This window comes from Corapipo altera, unplaced genomic scaffold, assembly GCF_003945725.1.
Source record: "Corapipo altera isolate COAL_440 unplaced genomic scaffold, ASM394572v1 79, whole genome shotgun sequence".
NCBI classification, from domain to species: Eukaryota; Metazoa; Chordata; class Aves; order Passeriformes; family Pipridae; genus Corapipo; species Corapipo altera.
The window spans coordinates 4,331,120-4,350,720 of record NW_020884927.1 but is presented as its reverse complement, the minus strand read 5'-3'; the positions used below and the strand labels follow the sequence as shown (position 1 = coordinate 4,350,720).

Sequence of the window (19,601 nt, the reverse complement as noted above, 5' to 3'; positions counted from 1 at the left end):
CTGGGAAGGATGTGACCAAACAGCTGTCACCCAGCTGGTGATGTCATTCAAGGTCCTTTGATACTCACATTAACAATGTGTTGAGATTTAAAAAAAGACGCCCAAATGTGGCTGGTTTTGGTAAACTGCTATTAAAATAACCCTGTGTATTCATTTGTGGTTATGTCAGTTCCACAAGTGGCTTGTTCCAGGAAAAAGTAATTTGGGCCGTATTAAGTCCCACAGGCACAAGTTATGCTTTGTTGTCAGTAAAGCAGCAAAGCAGCTGCATTATTTCTATCCTTGAGGAGTGCAAGCAGTGATGCTCCTGCCACCTCCTTTTGATCTGAAGGGAGGAATATTTCCTATCTGCTGGCAATCTGCTATCAGCTACACCCACACTTCCTTAGTGACAGTTCACCCACACAACTCTATTGTCCGTGGCACTGAAACCATACAAACCCTGCAGCTGATATGTTCTTTGCATGTAAACAGTATTTTGGTCTCCTCGTACATGTTTGTTTCTGGTGGCACCAATTCCTGGTCCTCCGGTTGTCACCAGCAGCACCTGCCCAAGCCCAGCCTTCCACTTAGGCAGCTGTGGGAGATGCTTCACCAGCCTGCGCTTACTCAGAGGAGCTGCTGCTGTCTTTAGGCATTATTTCCTAACTTGTTGCCTTGTTAGTGACTGCCATCATTGTTAGTCACTTACTACTTCCTAGTGGAAAATGTGTTCCTCACAGACTCCTCTGCAAGTCCACACTGATTCCACCTGCTCATGTGAAAACTGAGATGACTCTCCCATCCTGAAGCTGCCACTAAAACCTTTGCTTGAAGGTGATTCACAGGGCTGAAGCAAATGCTTGGCAGGTCTGTCCCCCTCGCTAGTGGCCAGCCATCCTCTACAACGTCCTGTTTTGACCATGCTACCAGCCACGTGGCTGGCCTGGTGGGAATGCTCTGTCTTCCCTAGGGAAGCCACTTCCCGTGCCAAGAGTGCTTCTCTTCAATCCCAGTACTCCTGTAATTATGCTAAGCTGCTGGGCTGGAGTCATACTCCTGTTCTAAAAACAGACCGGTCACTGCTGCAGGGCTGTTCCAGAGAGGCTCACCATCCTCTGAGGTTTCTAGGTGCTACTTTTGGGAGCTGGCTATTGCAACCTGATTATAGGCATAGTCGCTGCTTTGCTGTTTCAGTTACACTGCCTTAGCTGAGACCTTCTGGATGCTCTAAATTGCTATAATTGCCCTGCACAAAGCTGAGGATCTCTATTTAATATTTCCTACTACATTGCTGTGCCTCTTTTATGTGTCACTTAATGAACAATCAGTGATTTGGTTTCCCCATCTCTATCACAGAGTGAGGCAGTGGGGATGAACCTGCTGGGGGCTGTCCAGCCCCTTGTTCAGAGGAGGCTGGAGAAGGGCTGTAGTTATCCCTGGATGCATTGGCAGCCAGCTGGGCAATGATTACGTTTCTCTGATCTGGTTCTCCCTCTGCAAACCCTTAGCTCTGCAGAGGGCAGGAGTTCAATGGTGTACTGGGGTTATTTGACACCAGGTCCAACACCTCGCTCAAACACTGTAAAAAACCAGACTTTGCTCAACTAGGCTTTAGGGAATAATTGCTCCAGGTTAAATACTACAGGCATGCTGCAGGAGAGGTGCATTAGCTGGGGTGTGGGGTACAGCTCATATAGTTGCTGCTTGCTGCTCCCTTCAATACTAGACATTGTCATTAGTTTGTTGCCTTGATAAAAATTTGGTTTTCTCACAGGAAGGAAATTACTGAAAGAGAATAACTGTTTTATGGTGGCCAGTAGAGTTGATTAAGAAAATTATTTCTTCCAATTCCAGCAATGAAAAGGGAAAGCAGGTAGAAGCCACTTTCAGGAGGTTCTCCCACAGTCAGCAACCTTGAGAAAAAAAGCAAAAAGAGATTTGCTGAAATTCTTATGTGAAGTGTAAGTACCTCCTCCAGAAGTTACAGGGCACGAGCACACCAAGAGACCTTTCAGTGTGCAAAGGCTGCTTGTTCCAGAGTGTAGTGGGATTTATGCCATTATATTTTTTTGTTTTCTAAGGAAATAAACATAAGCAGAAATTGTTTACAAGTGTGTTTGTGTTTCAGAACACCACACTTCATAAAAATTGTGGGCTCTCATAGTTCCTTAGAGTCAAACAGCTTCAAGACAATACTTTGCAATTATAATATCTTAGACTGTGGGGAAGAAATACTTGGATGCAGGAAGCGAAAAGGAGAAGAGAGGTTGGCTGGAAGAGAGGGCTGATGCTCTTCAAGCCTTCTCAGGTTTTGTATCTAAACATGTAGCTTAAATATTGTGACCCATTCATGTTGTGTATTTATCAGGCATTTTCTTCTTGAGAGGCTGCTGCTGACCTGTCCTTTTGAAAACAGAGGAACCCTGCCCCAAAACCCAGCAGCCTGCAGGGAGAACAAGTGGCAAAAATGGCATTTCAGTCTGCCCATGGCACCGAAGGCAGCTGGAAGAATCCCGTCCTGCCTAGTAGTCATTCCTCCCCGTGCTCCAGGCACCTGATCCCAGCCCACAGTAGGTATCGGGGAAAGCAAACAGCAGGAACCAACCGCAGCCAAGCCAGGAGACAGCTCAGCTCAGCAAACAGACGCACTCAGGCTGGGGAGGCACCAGGGAGGGCAGCCACACACGGCAGATAATCTCTATGACGCAGGACGAAGCCTGCTGGGAGCGGGGGAAGCCTCCAACATCTGCACATGCCACAGCTGTGATGGCCCCGGGACGGTGGGGACGGCTCTCTCCCAGTGCCCCTTCGCCTCCCAGGCGCAGCCCCATCAGCTCCAGCTGGTCCCAGCAAACCAGTTAATCCTGCTAGCCTTTAAAAACAACAGTTAAGTCAAGAGGGTGCAGGGGCAGACCCTCGCTGCCCCTCTGCCATGCCTGTGTCCTGCCACGCTCCTGTTATTTCCATTTCCCTTGGACACCCGCAGAAGCGAAAGAACACACAAGCTCAGTAAACAGCTCGCTCTGCTCCTGAATGTCTTTTCCATATTGGATGGCCGACTTTCTGAGCCCTATAAATATCATATTAGTACCATGTCCCCTGAAAGCCTAAAGTCAGGCTCCCGCCCAAAAAACTGTGGAGCTGCTCTCTAGTCTAAATCTGTAATGCAGAAACGCAACTTATTCCATGAGATCCCAAGTGGGAAAACTGGCTCAGGAACATAAGTACTAATTTATGTCAATTTGATTATCTTGAATGGAATATTTAATATTTTTAATGGAACATTGTTTAATTGCTGCTCATGGGTACTTTGTAGCTGTTGGAAACTCTGATCTAAGTGATTATTTTAATGAAAGATTGCCAGAGGACTCACATATGAAACTCCTACGTAGAATAACAGTGGGACTGTTTTCCCTGGGCTTCTGTGCTGGCCAGCCCTCATTTTCCAGTTAGGGCACTCAGGGTAATACCAATTAGCACAGCTACAGAATTGTCTGAGGTCAATTGCTCAGAGTGGTCACCACAAACCTGACTGCAGAACCTCCTCAAAAATAGTCAGCTTTGGGTTTGTGAGCTGATGGGCTCATATGGCTCAGTGCAGGAACCCTCAGAAAAAGATTTCTTCATATTTGTGTCAGGACCCTGAGGCCACTAATGGGCCCTGACCAGCCCCACCTGACCCCCCACCTGCTGCACATTGACTGGAACTCCATTTAAGCTCAGCCTCTGTCTTTCCTCTGAACTTGCTGTAGGCACAACCTTACATCCAGCTCTTCCTCCAGGATGGATTAAGGACCTACACTACAGGTATGTCTGTCACCAGCCCTGTTTCTGGCCAGTCTTTGGGATGGACTTTGAGTGGATGTAGAAGCCTTGCTGCCAGTTCCATTCGTATCTCCTGCTGTCCCCTGGCACATGTGAGCTGGTAGGCACACCAGAAATTCCCGTGCTGGTGGGATAAAGGAGAAGCTATTGGTAATGTTTTGCCACCCCAAGGAAGTTGAATTTGGGACACTGTCCCAGATTCTTATCAGGTTTTCCCCCTTGAATCACAGTAAGTCAAATCTGGAATAAAAAATCCATGAAGATCCTGAAACTACTTCTGAAGTTCACTTTTAGCTCCATGCAAGTTGCCAAATTATGAAGTCTCATCCAAGAAACCCTTCTACACATGTGCATGTGGGCCTATAAAGCACTTCAAGCTGTCATTAGTGTCCCCTTCTCCAAATGGAGATCTAGAATTTCATGTGGAAAAACAGATTGATTTTATTTATAGCCCCAGCATATCTTTCAGCCACAATACACAAACACATGGAGCAAGAGCCCTGTGTTGCCCTTTGTTTACTGCATGGCATTGCTTTCCCATTTGGCTGCAGTGGTGAATCATCGTCACTGTTTAGCTTGCCCTGTTCTCAGAGGCCCTCTCCAGTCTTTGACCTGATGAGGGTCAGCTGCTTTGGTGTTGTGTTTTAGGAGTTTAATTTACGTGTTGCCTCTTGACAGTATGGAGGACTCTCCTTCAGCTTGCCCTATGCTGCAGTGTCATCACAAGCCCTCAAAAACCCAAGCTGTTGCCGGATGTGGGCAGTTGAAACTCCTGACCTAGTTTCCCAAAATCATGTGGTTGGCTTAGAAAATTAGATTTTTTTTTTTTTGCTTTTTTTTAAGAGATTGTGTAGTCTTTGTATTAAGTTGTGGTTTAGGAACTTACTGGAGATGCTCCAGTTGTAGGTTTTAGTTTTTCTTCAGTATCATAAGGGTGAGAGGTGGTTTTTTTTTGCGATACAACAGCAGGGTAATTGCTTGCCCCTAGCAGCTAAGAAAAGCACCACATATTATGAGACTGTGGTTGAAAAACAATGATGTATGGATGGTTAAAAGTTGCCTTTATTCTAGATTTACTGGTGTTTCTCAGCAGTTCTGGGTACTCAGATTTTTATGTGCCAGTATCAGGTGTTTTAGGAGGCTGGCATTGGCTTGCCTGGGATCAGACAGGGCTTGCTGTGCAGCTGAAGCCTGCACCAGGGTGCTGGGCTGCCTTCCTACAGATGCCTACTTGTCACTCCTCAGTTCTTTGCAATATTTCGTTTTCCTATCTATGCTAAGCTTGTTTACAGACTTGTTCAGGTTCTGTGCTCCTTTGCAGCTACCCACTGAGATCCCTTCTTATTTTCCTGCCTGGGAGGCTCTAGCCTATATCCCAAATAGGCCTGGAGCTGTTTTATAACCTTATGGAAGCTAAAAAAGGGATGGTGCTCTGGCCAACTGTTTAGCAGCACCCACACCTTGACCTGCACCCTCCTTTTGCTGTTCCCAGACCAGTCTTTTCCCTGGCATTGTGGTGTGTTTGGCTGTGAGCACCCAGTGGGACTGGAGGGTATGTGAATGTTTGGATGGGCAGTGGGGGAATGAGCAGTTTATTATTTGTTGTCATTGGATACTGACACCAGAGTACCAATTTTAACTGCAGCTATAAGGTTGCCCAGAGCACAGAACCAGCATCTCTAAAAGCAATCATGTTTTCTTTATTTCCCCAGGAAATGTTCATAGCAATCTCTTGGGTTGCAGCATTCCCAAAGTGGCTGTAGTACCCTTTTTCTGGTGAAGCTTACTCCTGGGAGTTGGGGAAAACAAGGCTCTGATTAAAAAAATGGAAAAGATGCAACTGGAAGCAATGTTGTATGAACAGATCTATTATATTGTACCAAGTTGTTTGGTTTTGGTTTTTTTTTGCCATTGATACCAAATAGTTTTGCTGCACAGCTTAGCCTTGCAGCCAGGGCTCTCCAAGGCTGTAGACAGACTGTGCCAGCGACTCAGCATGGCTTGCTTGGTTTTCCACCCCAGTGGCATGGCCTGTGGAAGCTACAGAGCTACCTGTATGGCCTTCCTAAGACTCAATATTCATGATTCAGATTTTAAAAATACACAAGGACAGCCCTCAGGCAAAGATGCCAAGCCTAACGGCCCCACCTAATTTCCCCTTGAAATACATGCTGTGCTATAAGTAGTTCAAGCACCTGCTGAAACTAGAAATGTTTCTTTCCTTAAAACCAGACACCAGCAGTGGTTAATTACCACATCCCAAATTGGCACAGATTAGTTCAGCTTCACTGAAGCCAATGAAGCTTCATGGAATTATTCCTGCCCTGGCTCTGAGTCATTAATAGGTATACTTCTGGCTATTTTCCTCTTTGGATTATTTTGTTATACTAGGAAAGCAATTATCAGCCCAAATCTGTTTTTCCTGGTTAGTAAAAAAAATCCTCTGTTGCAATAAATTATTGGGCTGAGGGGTTTTTTTGTGCTTCCTTTATGTGGACTTAACTGATCAGCAAATGAGAGCCAGCTCTAAAAGCCCCAAAAATGGGGCTATAGCAAGGTGGAGGATGTACCAAATTTATTTCCATGCATAGAGTCAGGATAGTAGATAGACATATGTGTATCTGTACATATACATGTACTATAGATAGAATCATCATATAATCATAGAATGGGTTGGGTTGGAAGAGACCTTAAAAGATTATCTAGTTTCAACCCCTTGCCATGGGCAGGGACACCCTTCACTAGATCAGGTTGCTCGGAGCTCCATCCAGCCTGGGCTTGAACACCTCCAGGGATGGGGCATCTACAGCTTCTCTGGACAACCTGTTTCAGTGTCTCATCACCCTCACAGCAAAGAGGGTCCTCCTAATATCTAATTTAAACCTATTCTCTCTTAGTTTTAATCCATTCCCCCTTGTCCTGTCACTACATGCTCTTGTAAAAAATTCCTCTCTGTCTTTCTTGTAAGCTCATTCCTGCAATGTATGTATGCAGACATGAAGTAGTTGCTTTTGAACAGTCCTTCCCTGTGTAATTGAAGTGGAAAATCCCATCGTTATAATTTCTTGGTGCTTGGAGAAGTGGACCCTTATAGAAGTGACTGCTGTGGATATATGTGAAATAAGCAATTTAAAGCTGTGACCTGAGGATTGGAGTCAAGGAGCCAGGACCTGAACAGACCTAGTGTTCAGATGCCAAAAAACTAATAAACTAGGGACTGTTTTTGGAAGTTTGGGGTTTGGATTTTGTCCAAAAAGTTAGCATGAAATAATGATGACCAGTAACTTTCCCTCTAAGAAGCACTAACCTAGCTGGGAGTCAAATGCCTTTATTGTAGTACTGCCTCTACTGAACCTTCACAGATTTTGCAGCCTGATACTAAAGTCCTCCTAAGTCCTTTCTGAAGCAGAAAGCAAGTTCAGTACTATAGGTGCCCGCATTCCAAATGGCATCCTGTGACCTCCAGCAATACTTGCTGCTCTCTATTTTATCTGTCATCCTGTGTAGCCATACCTGTACCTTCTACTGTCCTAGACATTGGTTTCACAGAGGTGTGTTTAAGACAGAGGATGTGATATGTGTCCCCTGCTAAGCTTTCAAGCTCTGAAGATTTTTATTCTGTTGAAAAAAAAAAAAACCAAACAGAACACTCACTTCATAGATTAAGAACTACCTGCTTTAAAATTAGTCCTATTAAGATCTCCCCAGGTCCCCCAATCTCAGTACTTCAGAGTCCAGTGCCAGATAGTATATATCTGTGTGTGCTAAACAAATCAAGCAAAAGCAGCTTTGTATCAAAATAGTTTATTAAAAACAATAAAACTTCACTGAAGCTTGCTGTCCTCGAGACAGAATTATGACATTGCAGCATTCAACACAATCATAATCCACATATAAATACTATACAGCTCCTGTTTGCCTTGGCCATGTTCTGCCCTCAGTCTGGCCCCATGCAGCCCTGCTGAGACAACTCAGCCCTGCATACTTTAGTTGCAGAACCTGTTCCTCTGGGAACTGAGCTATGTCCCTTCCTCACCCCACGCTGCACAGTGCTGTTACTGTCTGCAGGTTGCACAGAAACCCAGCACAGCTCGTGGCAGCTCGAGGCAGTTCACAGAAGAACCGGTGTGAACACACTGAGCGACTGACAACAGCAACGCTGGTTGATGTTTAGGAAAGATAAATAGGCAACCAATTACTCAAGTTCCCAGCACTGCCCAACTGCAGAGAGCAGCTTGTGTTGAGAAGAAGGAAGCTCTGTTCGGACCTGCCGCGTTGCTCCTCAGCCGTGACAGAAGGGCTCCTGCACAGTGTGGTTGTGTCTGATGCATGGAGTCAGTTCTCGTGGCAGCACTGGCAGAGAAGGGCACTGCCAGCAGCTGGCTGGCACACTCCTGCCATCACCCCTGAACACCTCCAAGCATCACTCTTGGCCATCAGCTCTGCACCACAGTTGGTATTTGTCCTTGCACGGTGGCAAACAGACTGAGTGCTCAGTGTCTCAGTCTTTTGGGTCAGGATGCTGCCATGAGCTGTGGCTTTGTTTTCTCACTAGCAAGAGGCTGCTGCTTCTTCTCCATTGCTCATGTCCCCTGGGCTGCTCTGGTGATGGGTGTCTTCTTGCACAGTTCCTGATAGAACTCAGACTCCAAAAACCGTGGGTATGAGTTATTCTCCATTAAGCTGTAAACTCTCTTCTGCGCCGCACTGAAACAGGTATGTGTGGCTTCTTGAATATTCTGTGCAATCATGTTCTTGGTTTGGAAGTCTATGTTTATCTGAAATAGAGAAAGAAGGACATTTACTTCTCAGAACTGAATTCAAGTACGTATAACACACAATTTCTGAAGAGGTAAAAAAGGCAAGACCCTGTTACTACAGGGTCAAATTAACGAAGCTTTAAGAAAATTCTTCTTTTACGCAAAACCCAAAGTAGTTCAGATACTTGTCTTAGTTAAAATGGAAGTGCTCTGAAACACTGCTTGTGCCATTTTCCAGCTTGGTGAAAAGGCAGTTCAGGAGAGAGTTGCATTCAGACAGAGATATTGACACTGAGGTATGTACAATGCAGTTTGACATCTGTATCTTGAAATGAGTTCAAAGAAGTAAAGGCTGCAAGAACTCACAGAATAGAGCACAAGTTTAGTCAGGTTTTCTTTACCTCTTTGGGAGCCTCCTTTTCAATGAAGTCATTGTAGATTTTCTTTGCTTTTGATGTTAGCTTCTGGGGTGACTTGGTTTTCTTGAAGTCCTCACAGGCCAACCAGAACTCGATGTTCTCTTCACAGAACTCAGACTTCAGAAAAGCTCGGAAAGCAGCAAGACCATCTAGGGAAAGGAGGGGGGGAAAGCCATTGTCAGTTAACTACTTCAGGAAGCTTGAATTTACCCACTGTTCACATTTGTTTCTATGGAAATGTTTTGCTGTAGGTCTGTTATTTTCAGGGATATCATGGCAATAAAAAAATGTCCCTATTTATGCATGCAAGCAAGTTAAAGCTCTAACAACTTGGCAGGCTTCACTTTGAGTTACCCATTTTTTAGGTAAACACAAAAAATGAAAGCCATTTCTAGTTGGTATGTTCCTTCTGGCAAAGCCTATGTACATGTAAAAACCCCACTTCACTCTAGATAAGACCACCTATGTTAACCTTTACACTGCAGTAAATATGACTGCTGCAGAACTCTGGAATATTCTTTCAATGGAAAGGATGACTCAAGTTCAAAGAGCAAATAGTAGTACTATTTCTTAGACCTTTTGCTTTGCTGTTGAATGCTGCTTCTTGTAGACCTAAAGTAAAGCCCTGAGATCACTGAACTTCTGTGTTGCAGAATTCTTCTCATGTTACTGGAAGACATTTGTCTTGGTTATGCAGTGAGCTCAGGGAACAAATGCTCTTTTCACATTTGGCAAAGCCAAGCTGATATTTTTGATTTTAGCTAACAGGGGTTACAGAAAAAAAAAATCCGCTATAGTGAGGTATTCTTTGGTTTACTATTAGTTTACAATTTTTTAAAGAACACTTTCGTGAGTTTTGGGTTTAAACTGTTCAAGCATTTCACTTGCAAGACCAGAATCAAAGCTATTTACATAAACATGTACAATGCTGACATGGAAGGAAGCAATCTCTTACAGACATATAAACTTCACCATCCCTTTGCTCCTGAATGTTACTTTTTGAAGACAAACTTACATTTATTTGCAAGAAGTTCATCAAAGGCTTCTGACCACAGTTGGGCTTCCTCAGGGGAAGGTCTGCAGAAAGAGAGGGAGAATATCAGACTCCACTGCCCAAGGTTTACTGTTTTTGTAGAACACTTGAGTTATTTGAACAAACTTTCTCTCTTGTAACTTACCTGAAGTAGTTGCGGTGCTTCCCTGCCTTCTTAGATTTCCTTTTATTAGAATTAGAAGAGTTCTGCAGGAAATAGCTCAGTCTTGTTTTCCAATCTTTAATGCTGCAAGAAAGAAGAGGGAGAGAAGCCTGTTAAAAATGACAGCTCTCAGAGCTCTAGGCACCAGCCCCTTTACTGCCAAGAGCAGCAGTAATTTTCCTCAGACGGTTTTGCCAGTTCTGTACCCAGAGTCACCCACAGTACCCCGAGGGCGAGGAAACGATTTCCCCCCACCCCTCCTTCCACTCAAACAACAGGTTTGCCCGGGAACCCGTTCGAAAGGGAGCTCCGGGCGAAGGGACTCACATCGTTCTCTTCATCCTGCCCTTCTCCGCCTCCTCCGCCTCGCTGCGGCGGCGGCCGCCCCGCTCCATGCGCCCGCCGTGCTGCACCGCCAGGAACAGGGCGCTCTGCATCGCGATCGCCACCGGCACCCACCGCGGCCGCTTCGCCGCCGCCCGCACTTATAGCCCGGCGGGAGCGGGCGGGGCCCCCGCGGCACGGAGGGAGGGATGGGAGGCAGGAGGGAGGTGCTCCGGGCTGGGCTGCGGGGGGAGCGAGGGAGGGGGGTAGGGCTGGATGTCTTTTCCCATTATAGGAAAGTTCGCCTCCCCCCAGGATCACGTCTTTTTTTCCCCTTTATTTTGTTTTTCCTTACTTCTCTTCCCCCTCTCCCCCCTTTTTCTTTCTCTTCTTTTATTTTTTTTTTTCTTCCTTGCTCAGCTTGCCGTGCCAACGTCTTCTCGGAACGCTTTCAGCAAAGGGCTGGCTGTCCCCTCCTTTCCGTCACTCAGAAATGCACCCTGCATTTATACAGGTGGGGGTTTTTTTGTTGTTGTTTTTGTTTCAGGGTTATTCAGATTTTTGGGTATGGCCAGCCCACGGAAAAGCGTAAGGAAGGAGTTAGCTACGTTTCTTTAAAAAAAAGTGAAGTGACCGTAAGTTTGAACATACGGTATTTTTGATGTCGCCCCTCTGCTAACCCTGGCTGTCCAGTCGCCTGTTCGCACACGTGTTTTAGCTCTGTACAGTGTTGCCACCTACCAGTGAGTTGTGTAAATTACTCCCAGCGCTCGAAGCTGGAGTCGCACTGACTCGAGCCTTCAGCCTGTTGAAAAGGCCATGTGGTCCTTCTCAGTGGTGTCCAGCTGGAGGGTATCATGTCCAAAGAATTTGGATTTAGGAACCATGTGAGTTTTTCTTTAACCTACCCTGCTTTTCTACTCTTTTCTGTGCATGTCTTCCTTTCTACAGTGCTGTAGAGCACATCTTTCCTCCCATAAAAAGCAGTGTTCAGAGAAACTGTTTGACTCCCAAAACACTGGCTGACTTTTGCACAGTCACAGAGCATAAATGTCTGATCCTTTTAGGTAATTACTTATAACCTAAAGCCTCTCGGTTATAAGAACTCTCACAAAGCTGTGCAAAGTTATTTTGCTTCAAATGAGATGTCTGGAGAGATGTCATTTAATTTCTGACAGCATTTAAACAAGGATGTGCTTTTCAGTGCTGCTGGTGGTAAGTTCTTTGCAGTATATATATTGGTGTTCTGATAGGAAAATAAAGTTCCATCCTCTAAATTTTACCAAGTCCCTTTAAATGATTTTTGCAACAGGTAGCTCTTAGTCCTGTGTATGGTATTTACATTTTTTAAAGGGAAATTATTGTGACGGTGGTTACCATGGGAAGGGAGGAAGTGTGAAAACACCAACAGAGGTAAGGATCTAAGTGCTGTAAAAGCATGTGTTCCAGAAACTTTATGGAGGGAACTTGCCAAAGAAAAGACCAGGGCAGGCAGTGCCTGTGTGATGGATGGACCTGTGCTGACTCGTTCCCAGGCGCTTTCATCGTCATTTACTTCCAGTGCCAGGGTCAGCTGAGCTGTGCAGCTGCGAATGATTTGGGCAGGAGCTCGCCAGGAGCTGCTGAACAGCCTGTAACACACGTGGGAACGGGAACAGGGAACACACTCTGCACGTGCGAACCTGACAGTGGGCGGCCCCAGGCTGGGGGGACGGGCTGTCTTAAAATTACAGATAGAAACTCAGCCCTGGGGCATTACCCAGACCGGAGCTTTTGCAAAGGATCAAGGGCTGTTCAAGGAGAACAGCATATCCTCACCTGCCACCTCATTTGTAGATTTCCCCAGTTTTGAACCTGGTTTCAAGTTTTTTTCACCTGATTCTCAGAGTTGAATGTGGGAAAATGTGCCAAATATTGGGAAGTTGAAAACGTTAAAGTCTAGTAAGCAACAATAAGGTTTGGTTAAGTATTGATATTCTGGGAGCTTACCCATAGCACACCAGAGATCCTGCTGATGTTTGAAGCCTGGCAAAATGTTTTCTTGTTGGTACCTGCAAGGGTAGAGCTGGGATACTCCCAGCATCTGCCAAGTTGTAAAGTTGGCAGTAGACAGCATGTGGAAAATGGCAGCATGAATCGTGTATTTATCTGCTACTTTTTATTTCAAACTTTTTAATTGCTTCTTTCAGAAACCCATAAAATGGAAGTGCCAGTTAAGGAAGGTAGTCATAATGTGTAATCTTTCAACAGTGAAAAAACAGGTAAAAAATAAGCTGAATATGGAATTGGGAGGAGAGATGGCCTGAGAAAACATACTTACGGTAACACTTGGTTTAAAAACTATTTAGATTAAAATTGAATTTTCTTGGCTGCATTAAGGTATAACTTTTGTTTATATATTTATTATACTTCTAAAGCATGGATTTTGCTGCACCTCCATCTCGTGGTTCCTTTCGTTGGGAACGGGGTTGTGTGACTCAAAGCAGCATCCAGAGCAGCACTCCAGATCTGTCTGTGGGTGTGCTGACCTCTACCCTTTCAAAACAGGGAAGCTCTTGATAGCTGAGGACAAATGCAAACATAGTGCCAAAGCCTCTCTTTTAGATCCCCCTAAAGCTTCAGTCTATTTCTGTAACTAAACTCGTTGGCAAGAGGCAGGGCCCGTGGAAAGTGATGGGAGGGGGGAGCCTGTAGCCAAACTTTGCTGTTGAAGTTGGTGACAGATTTGCTATTGCCTGCAGTGAAATCTGATGTCAGACATTTAATGGCACAAGCACTCACCCTGGAGATCACACTTCTCTTTTCAGAGGCTTTCTTGAGAATGTTCTGTTCTTTTTCTGCTTATATGATTCCTGCGGGCATCAGAGATGGCTTGATGTACAGAGGACTGTAACATATGCAATAAACAACCAGGATGGAAGATCAGGTTTTTTCCATCTCAGTTACGTTGTATGTTGCAATAGCCATGCTGATCTTTTTCAAGTCCCCAGAGAGTATCTGTTCTCAATGCATGATACTTAAATCCGTGTCTGCATTTTTTGAAATGCCAGCCCTTGTTTCTCTCTTTTACTTGGCTGACAGGACATAGGAAAAATTATCCAAAGACTTTATAGCTGAGTTTCATAAAGCCAAGAGGGCAGAATATGCTCTTGCATGGTAGTTCAAACCACGGGTTAGTTATTTGAGGGATGCTGAAAAAATGATATTCAAAAGAAGAAACAAGATGTTGAGCGATGTCTTTTTGTTTTGTGATGCAAATTACACAGGTGACTTTAATTGTTCTTGAGCTTCCAGCTGTACAGTCCTGTTGCTGTGTCTGTGAGATGGTCCATGTAGGCATCAGAACAGGAGATCAGCGACTCACACCACTGTGCTGCTTCTAAAAGCACTGTGACCGTCTGTTCTTATCTCTCTTTTAAGCTGTGTCTTCTCTGAAGTGCAGGGGACTGATCTGTACCAGTACAAAGGGGCATGGAGGTACCTAGCTATGGGGGAAAGGGATCTACTTCTCTGCTGTGCACTGTTAAATAATAGCAGCCAAGCATGGGCTGTATGGTATTCATTTCTAGATGAATGTTATGATTATGAATATTAAAATTGCCACTCTGATTTTTTTTTTTTGTGTAAGTGAAGAAGTTTAACTCTAATCCTGTTCATTGCATTCTGCCTTTCTAGTCCCTGTTACAATTCCAATTACGTGTATTGAGGGGTGTTGGGGTTTTTTTTTATTTTTTTGGTGGGCTTTTTTTTTACGGTTGTTTTGGGGTTTTGTTTTACTTTTAGTTATTTATTTTTATTGTTTCTTTGTTTGGGCTTTTTTAATTGCTTGAAGCTTGCTGAAGTCAAGTTGTTGCATTCTTTGGCTTTGGCCCTGCAGGCTGTGCCTGTTGGGCTGTTGTACTTCCCCCAGTATTATTTTCCAGTCATAAAGCCGAAAACGTGCAAATCATCAGAAGCCATTCCTGGATCTAAATTTAGCACTACTATGGATTAACACTGAGGCTTGACCAATTAAATGTTCAATCTTCCCTTAAAAAAAAAAAAAAAGTGTCTCATTACAAATGGATCTTGTTTCACTTAACAGCAAAATCCTCTGTCTGAGTAATCTATAAACTAGACAGAGTTTTCTGAGAACTCATCATTCTCGACCATCAGCCACCTTGTTTCACATAAACACTGACATTAGTTTATAAAAGTTCTAAAAATAGAGCTGAAATTTGTCGAGAAGTGGATCAGCTGGGACTGTATGTCTACTTACAGGCTTTCTGTTATGTGGATGTGTATATCTCTGTTTTAGTGATGCTGTAAAAAGAGCAGGAATCCACGCACTGAGCAGTTGCTCGTGATTCCACCCCTACCTGTGGATGTTTGGAAATGTTAGTTTTGAAGGGGACATACTGTAACAATGGTGGTCAGGAGTTGGAACAGCAGGTTCCCTGGGGAGGCTGGGATGGCTGTCTTCCTCCTCCTGTAAGATCTGCTTCATCCCTTCTGCAAAGACAAGCTGAAAGGAGACCTGTTAATATAGTCTGCGTTCTAAAGGACAGGACATTCTCGTATTCCTTACGGTCTTTTGCCAATACAGAAAGCAAACAGCTTAGCAAGAAGCAGTGTATTTTTAACAATGAAATTTTCTTAGCAGAGACGAGCTGGGTTACACCATCTCAGGTAAAGAGAGATGATTAATCTTGTTTGAGGTTAGCTAGGTGATGCAGAACACTGGCTCCATGTTCTGTTCCAGTTGCAGCCTATTTTGTTTCCCCCCAAAGGCCGTATTTGTTACACCGGGTGTGCAGAGGGACATTAAACAATCAAATGTGTTTGTTGAATCTGGATATGGGCACCATCTTTGTCATATCATCTGCACGTAACACAGTCAACACAGTCAACTCCTTTCGATGACTACTTAGTCCATGTTAATGAAACTCTCTGTAAGTGCCTGAATGGTATTAGTCAGACATTGATTCAGAAAGTCTTTGTGGCTTACAGAATCAATCCCCTTTTACAACTCCTGCAGGTAAATACTGTCAGGAACACACCAATGAGAAAACTAAATATTAGAGAGGGGTATAAACACTTTTGCTCCACCTGCAAAGTTCAAATTAAAATAAGCATTGAAAGTAAGTGGAAATAAGCATTGAAATGGAGATTAAATGTCAGTATTTCTTATTTTGTGATGGTCAGAAAAATTTCAACAAAACCACTTCTTGGAACACCTTGTTTTCCAGGTTGGTTAGAACTAGCAGAGTTTTAGAGTTTCTTAGTGGAAAATAAAACCACTAACAAAATATCAAGTTTGTCAGTGTAATTTTTTCATTTCCTTAAAATTTTTTTAGGGTGGTATATTCTTTTTATCACTTTCAGAGTTGCTGAAATTTGTCTGATCATGAGTACCAAAATGCACCAAATAGATAATTTAAGGTGAAAAATGGAAGTCTTTCCAGTTCTTAAAGGTTAATCAGAGGTGTCAGAGAGGAGAGTTGAATATGTCTGTGAACAGACTTGTATCTGTGAGTTTGGTAAAGACCTAGAAAGGCTGACAAGCTGTGCAGACAACCAAGGATGTTGGTCAGCTCATTTGGAACCTCACAAGATGATGCAAACCCTAACCTTTACTATGCCGAAGCTAGGATGAAAAACAGTACTAAAGTCCTGAGAGGGGAGTGATCTTCCAGCAGGCATGTAGAGGAAAAGGGAGGGAGAACTAACTGCATAAGAGGGGCCAAGTATTGCCTGAGTCCCCCTGTGGACACTGCCTTTGCTCCCTTCAGGTGTGACCTTGCGGATCAGCATTTCTGTCCAGCCTGGTGGATTCTTTCCAGAGATGAACAGCCACTGCAGAGGAGGGGCATGCTCTGTCATGTTAGCTGTGAGTTTACCTGGTCTTTCAGGAAGCTTTTCTTAACTCTTCTAAAAATGAAATCAAATCTGTGGCAGTTTCTAAACGAACGCTTCATTACTCATTCTGGTACGTGTTGTTCTGAGGTGTGATCCGTGAGCTGCAGTTCAATTTCTGGGATGGTGAACTTATTTTACAGTTGCCATTGTTTAGTTGCTATGGTTTTGTTGATGGTTTTTGGTTTTGTTTTTTTTTTTTTTTAAATCAAGTTGTTTACTTAATGCCTTTGTTTTAAATAAATGTGTTCTTCTGGTAGTTTTCCAATAAGAACTGTTACTCAAAGGCTGAGAAAATATTCCTGGCAAGTTTATAATTGAGAAAGAAACCAGGGGACAAGATGGCTTACATCAGTCCTCTGGGATATACATGAACATACCAGGAATCACAGGAGGCATAGGTAAATTGCAAGGAGTGATAGAAGAAACTAAAATTATCAGGAGGAAATTTCTTTCTGCCATGTCCTCTACCAGTATCCATCGAGTAACTAATGCCCACTGTATTGATTATCTTCTGCTTGTTTTGGCTACAGAAGCGAGGACAATTTCTTCCACGTATTATGGAATTGTTACTTCTTTGTATAGTGTATTTTCTTTATTTCAGACAAATGCTCTAATCCATATACAGTATGCAGCGAAGAGAGATTTGGAACTGAGCACAGAATCAACACATGGAAAGCCTCTTGCAGCTAGAGGATATTTTTGCACTGAGTTTCCACACAGGTGGTTTGCAAGTGAATGAAGAGTAAAGAAGGATGTGATGATGTCCTCTGCTGTGTTTTTGGTTTTTTGGCAGGTATTACAAAACTACTCTCTATGCATCATACGGGCATGCTGCTTTGAATATTTTTTACTAAATCTTCTGTCTGCTAGCACTATTTAATTTGCATTTGTTAAAACATATTGAAACAAAAGGTTATTTTGTTACAAGTCAAAATGGCTAAGAGACTTTCGTTTTCTTTGCCAGTTTGCATTTACATTTCTAATGTATTACTAGCCAGCTCATTTTCTCTTCTGATAGACTTTATTTTCAGTGACAAGTACAGCTGAGAAATCAGCAGCTTTTTATTAAACTACATCCCCATTTTTTTTTTTTATCCCTCATGGAAGGAAATCTAATAAGATTTGGTTTTGCTTGCCTGTCTGTTTGTTTTTTAAGTTTATGACTGAAGAATCAACATGTATTTATAACATTATTATAGTGAATCCTTTCTGAACTGGGGAAACTAGATAAGGAAAGTCATCTTGAATAGGAACAGTCAGGCCTACAGGGTGTCTGCCTGTATTTTGGGCTGGCTGTCCTGGGGATGGAGATGGGTTACCATGATGGCTGTAGTATTGTAGCATTTCACAGCTGGAGCACAGCTGCATATGCACATGGCAGTGAGGCTTTCCTGTTAGGTCTGCCTGACATCCAGCCAGCTGGCAGCACAGACAAGGCACCTGTGACCCTGGCTGGACCCCCCTCCGAGTGAAGCAGCCTTCAGAAGTGGACAGGTCGTTCCTTGTTCTCCATGAACCTCCATTTTCCCTGCCATGACCGAAAGTTTACGTTGCAAATGCATATTCGAACGCGTTTGTGCCCGGAAAGGGAAGGGATTTTATCAAGGGGTGAGAAACGAGCATTTGCCGCTCTGCGTCTGTGCTGATCCACTGCTTTATCTGCTCCCGAAACAACCGTCAGCCCGAGATCACGTTCTGTGCGAAACACCCCGTGCCAATGTTCCTCGGAGCCGTGCTGAGCTGCAGCAGCTGCTGACTTGGCTTGAGCAGCCCTGGCTCCAGCTCTCTCTCTGTCACAACTGAATCTCACCCCTGGACAGGCTCCGACACCCTCGGAGGGCAGAGCTGGGCAGCCCTAACCCTGCCGGGGGTGGAGCTCCCTCTGGACCCCGTCCCAGTTCCAGGCGGGTGTGCACCAGGACCACGCACCTACCGCTTCTTTTCAACAGAAAAATCTGTCTGTGGCTTCCTTCTTCCTTTACGTGAAGCCCTCAGGCTCAGCAAGCCCTTTGAAGTGGTGCTGGCAGCTGGGAAGTAACCTTCTGAATAAAGAGACTGAAGGTTTCCCTTTCCCTCTCTGTATTTCTATTATTTTACTCTTCATGTTTTCTTTCTATTCTGAGAACTGCACATTCAGTGCTGCTTCACTTCAGTGATTGTAATTCTTTTTGTCTTTTCTTCAAATCCTCAGTGAAATAGCAATACTGGTCCGATGTTTTAAGCCTTTAAAAGCAGCAGGCCATTACCATTTGCCATTGCTCAAATTTGAGAGCATGTTTATTTATAAATATTTACCCAAAGGATAATGAAACAAGAAACTGGGAATGTTTTCCCAATCTCCTATACTGATCTGGTCATGTGGTACCATTTAGCAGATTTACAGCAATTTTCCAGCTCTGTGAGTTCTCCTAGGTAAGAGGGCTAGCAGTGAGCAGCTCCTAGATTTCCCTTTTGCCAGCAAATACACTGGGAGAAATGGGAAGGTATGAAGTATCCTGAAAATCTGCAGGTGTCTATATTGGTTATTCTAAGCTGTGCCATAGCTGGCATTTATCCTCACCCACTTTGCTCTGCATAAGCTGCATAAAAGCAGGTGAAAGTGTGGTCCAAGGACTGGATCAGTGAGATTGTATGGTAATAAGATTTGATTAAATAGTAATTAATATTTAATTAAATTAACAAATTATATGCTGTTTAGTAAGAGTATAAAAAGTAGATAATGTAAGTTCCAGCTGATATTCTTTTTGCCAAAAAATAAACCACAAAAAAATTCTCCTTTGCAGACTCTGAGCTAAAATAGCTGAAATGTAACCTCTCCCAGAGTATATAGAGGAAGGTTGGGTCAGATTTCTACTTGTTTTCAAAAATCTAAAAGAAATTGTTATCTGGAAAGCATCCTGTTATTTTTACAGTAACAGAAGATTTTTAGATGTTGCAATCTCAAACGTTTCTATATTGGCCTGTATTTTGCCCTGCTGTTAATCAAGGGCTTCCTAGAGGGTAGTCATTAGCTTTTCCTTAAATCACAGAATTCTGGGGTGCATTTGAAAGACATGATGAAGTTTTAAACTTACTCCAAACAATGCAGAAGAAAAGCTGTCTGGAAGACTACATTTGCTGTGGAGAGACTGTGATGGGATTTTTAGATCAGTTTAGTTGATACCACAAGATTTTTAAATCATGGGCACCTGAGTATT

General features: G+C 43.6%; 1 protein-coding gene across 1 annotated transcript; it reads right to left on the bottom strand.

Moving 5' to 3' along the window:
• Window positions 1-7,595: 7,595 nt before the first annotated feature.
• Window positions 7,596-10,630, bottom strand: RGS2 (regulator of G protein signaling 2). Its single transcript, XM_027658586.1, has 5 exons — window positions 10,510-10,630; window positions 10,165-10,266; window positions 10,002-10,063; window positions 8,969-9,135; window positions 7,596-8,585 (listed from the first exon to the last, which is right to left on the bottom strand). Exons 1-5 carry the CDS (start codon window positions 10,617-10,619, stop codon window positions 8,391-8,393), a joined length of 636 nt encoding a protein of 211 aa, XP_027514387.1. The 5' UTR covers window positions 10,620-10,630; the 3' UTR covers window positions 7,596-8,390.
• Window positions 10,631-19,601: the final 8,971 nt, after the last annotated feature.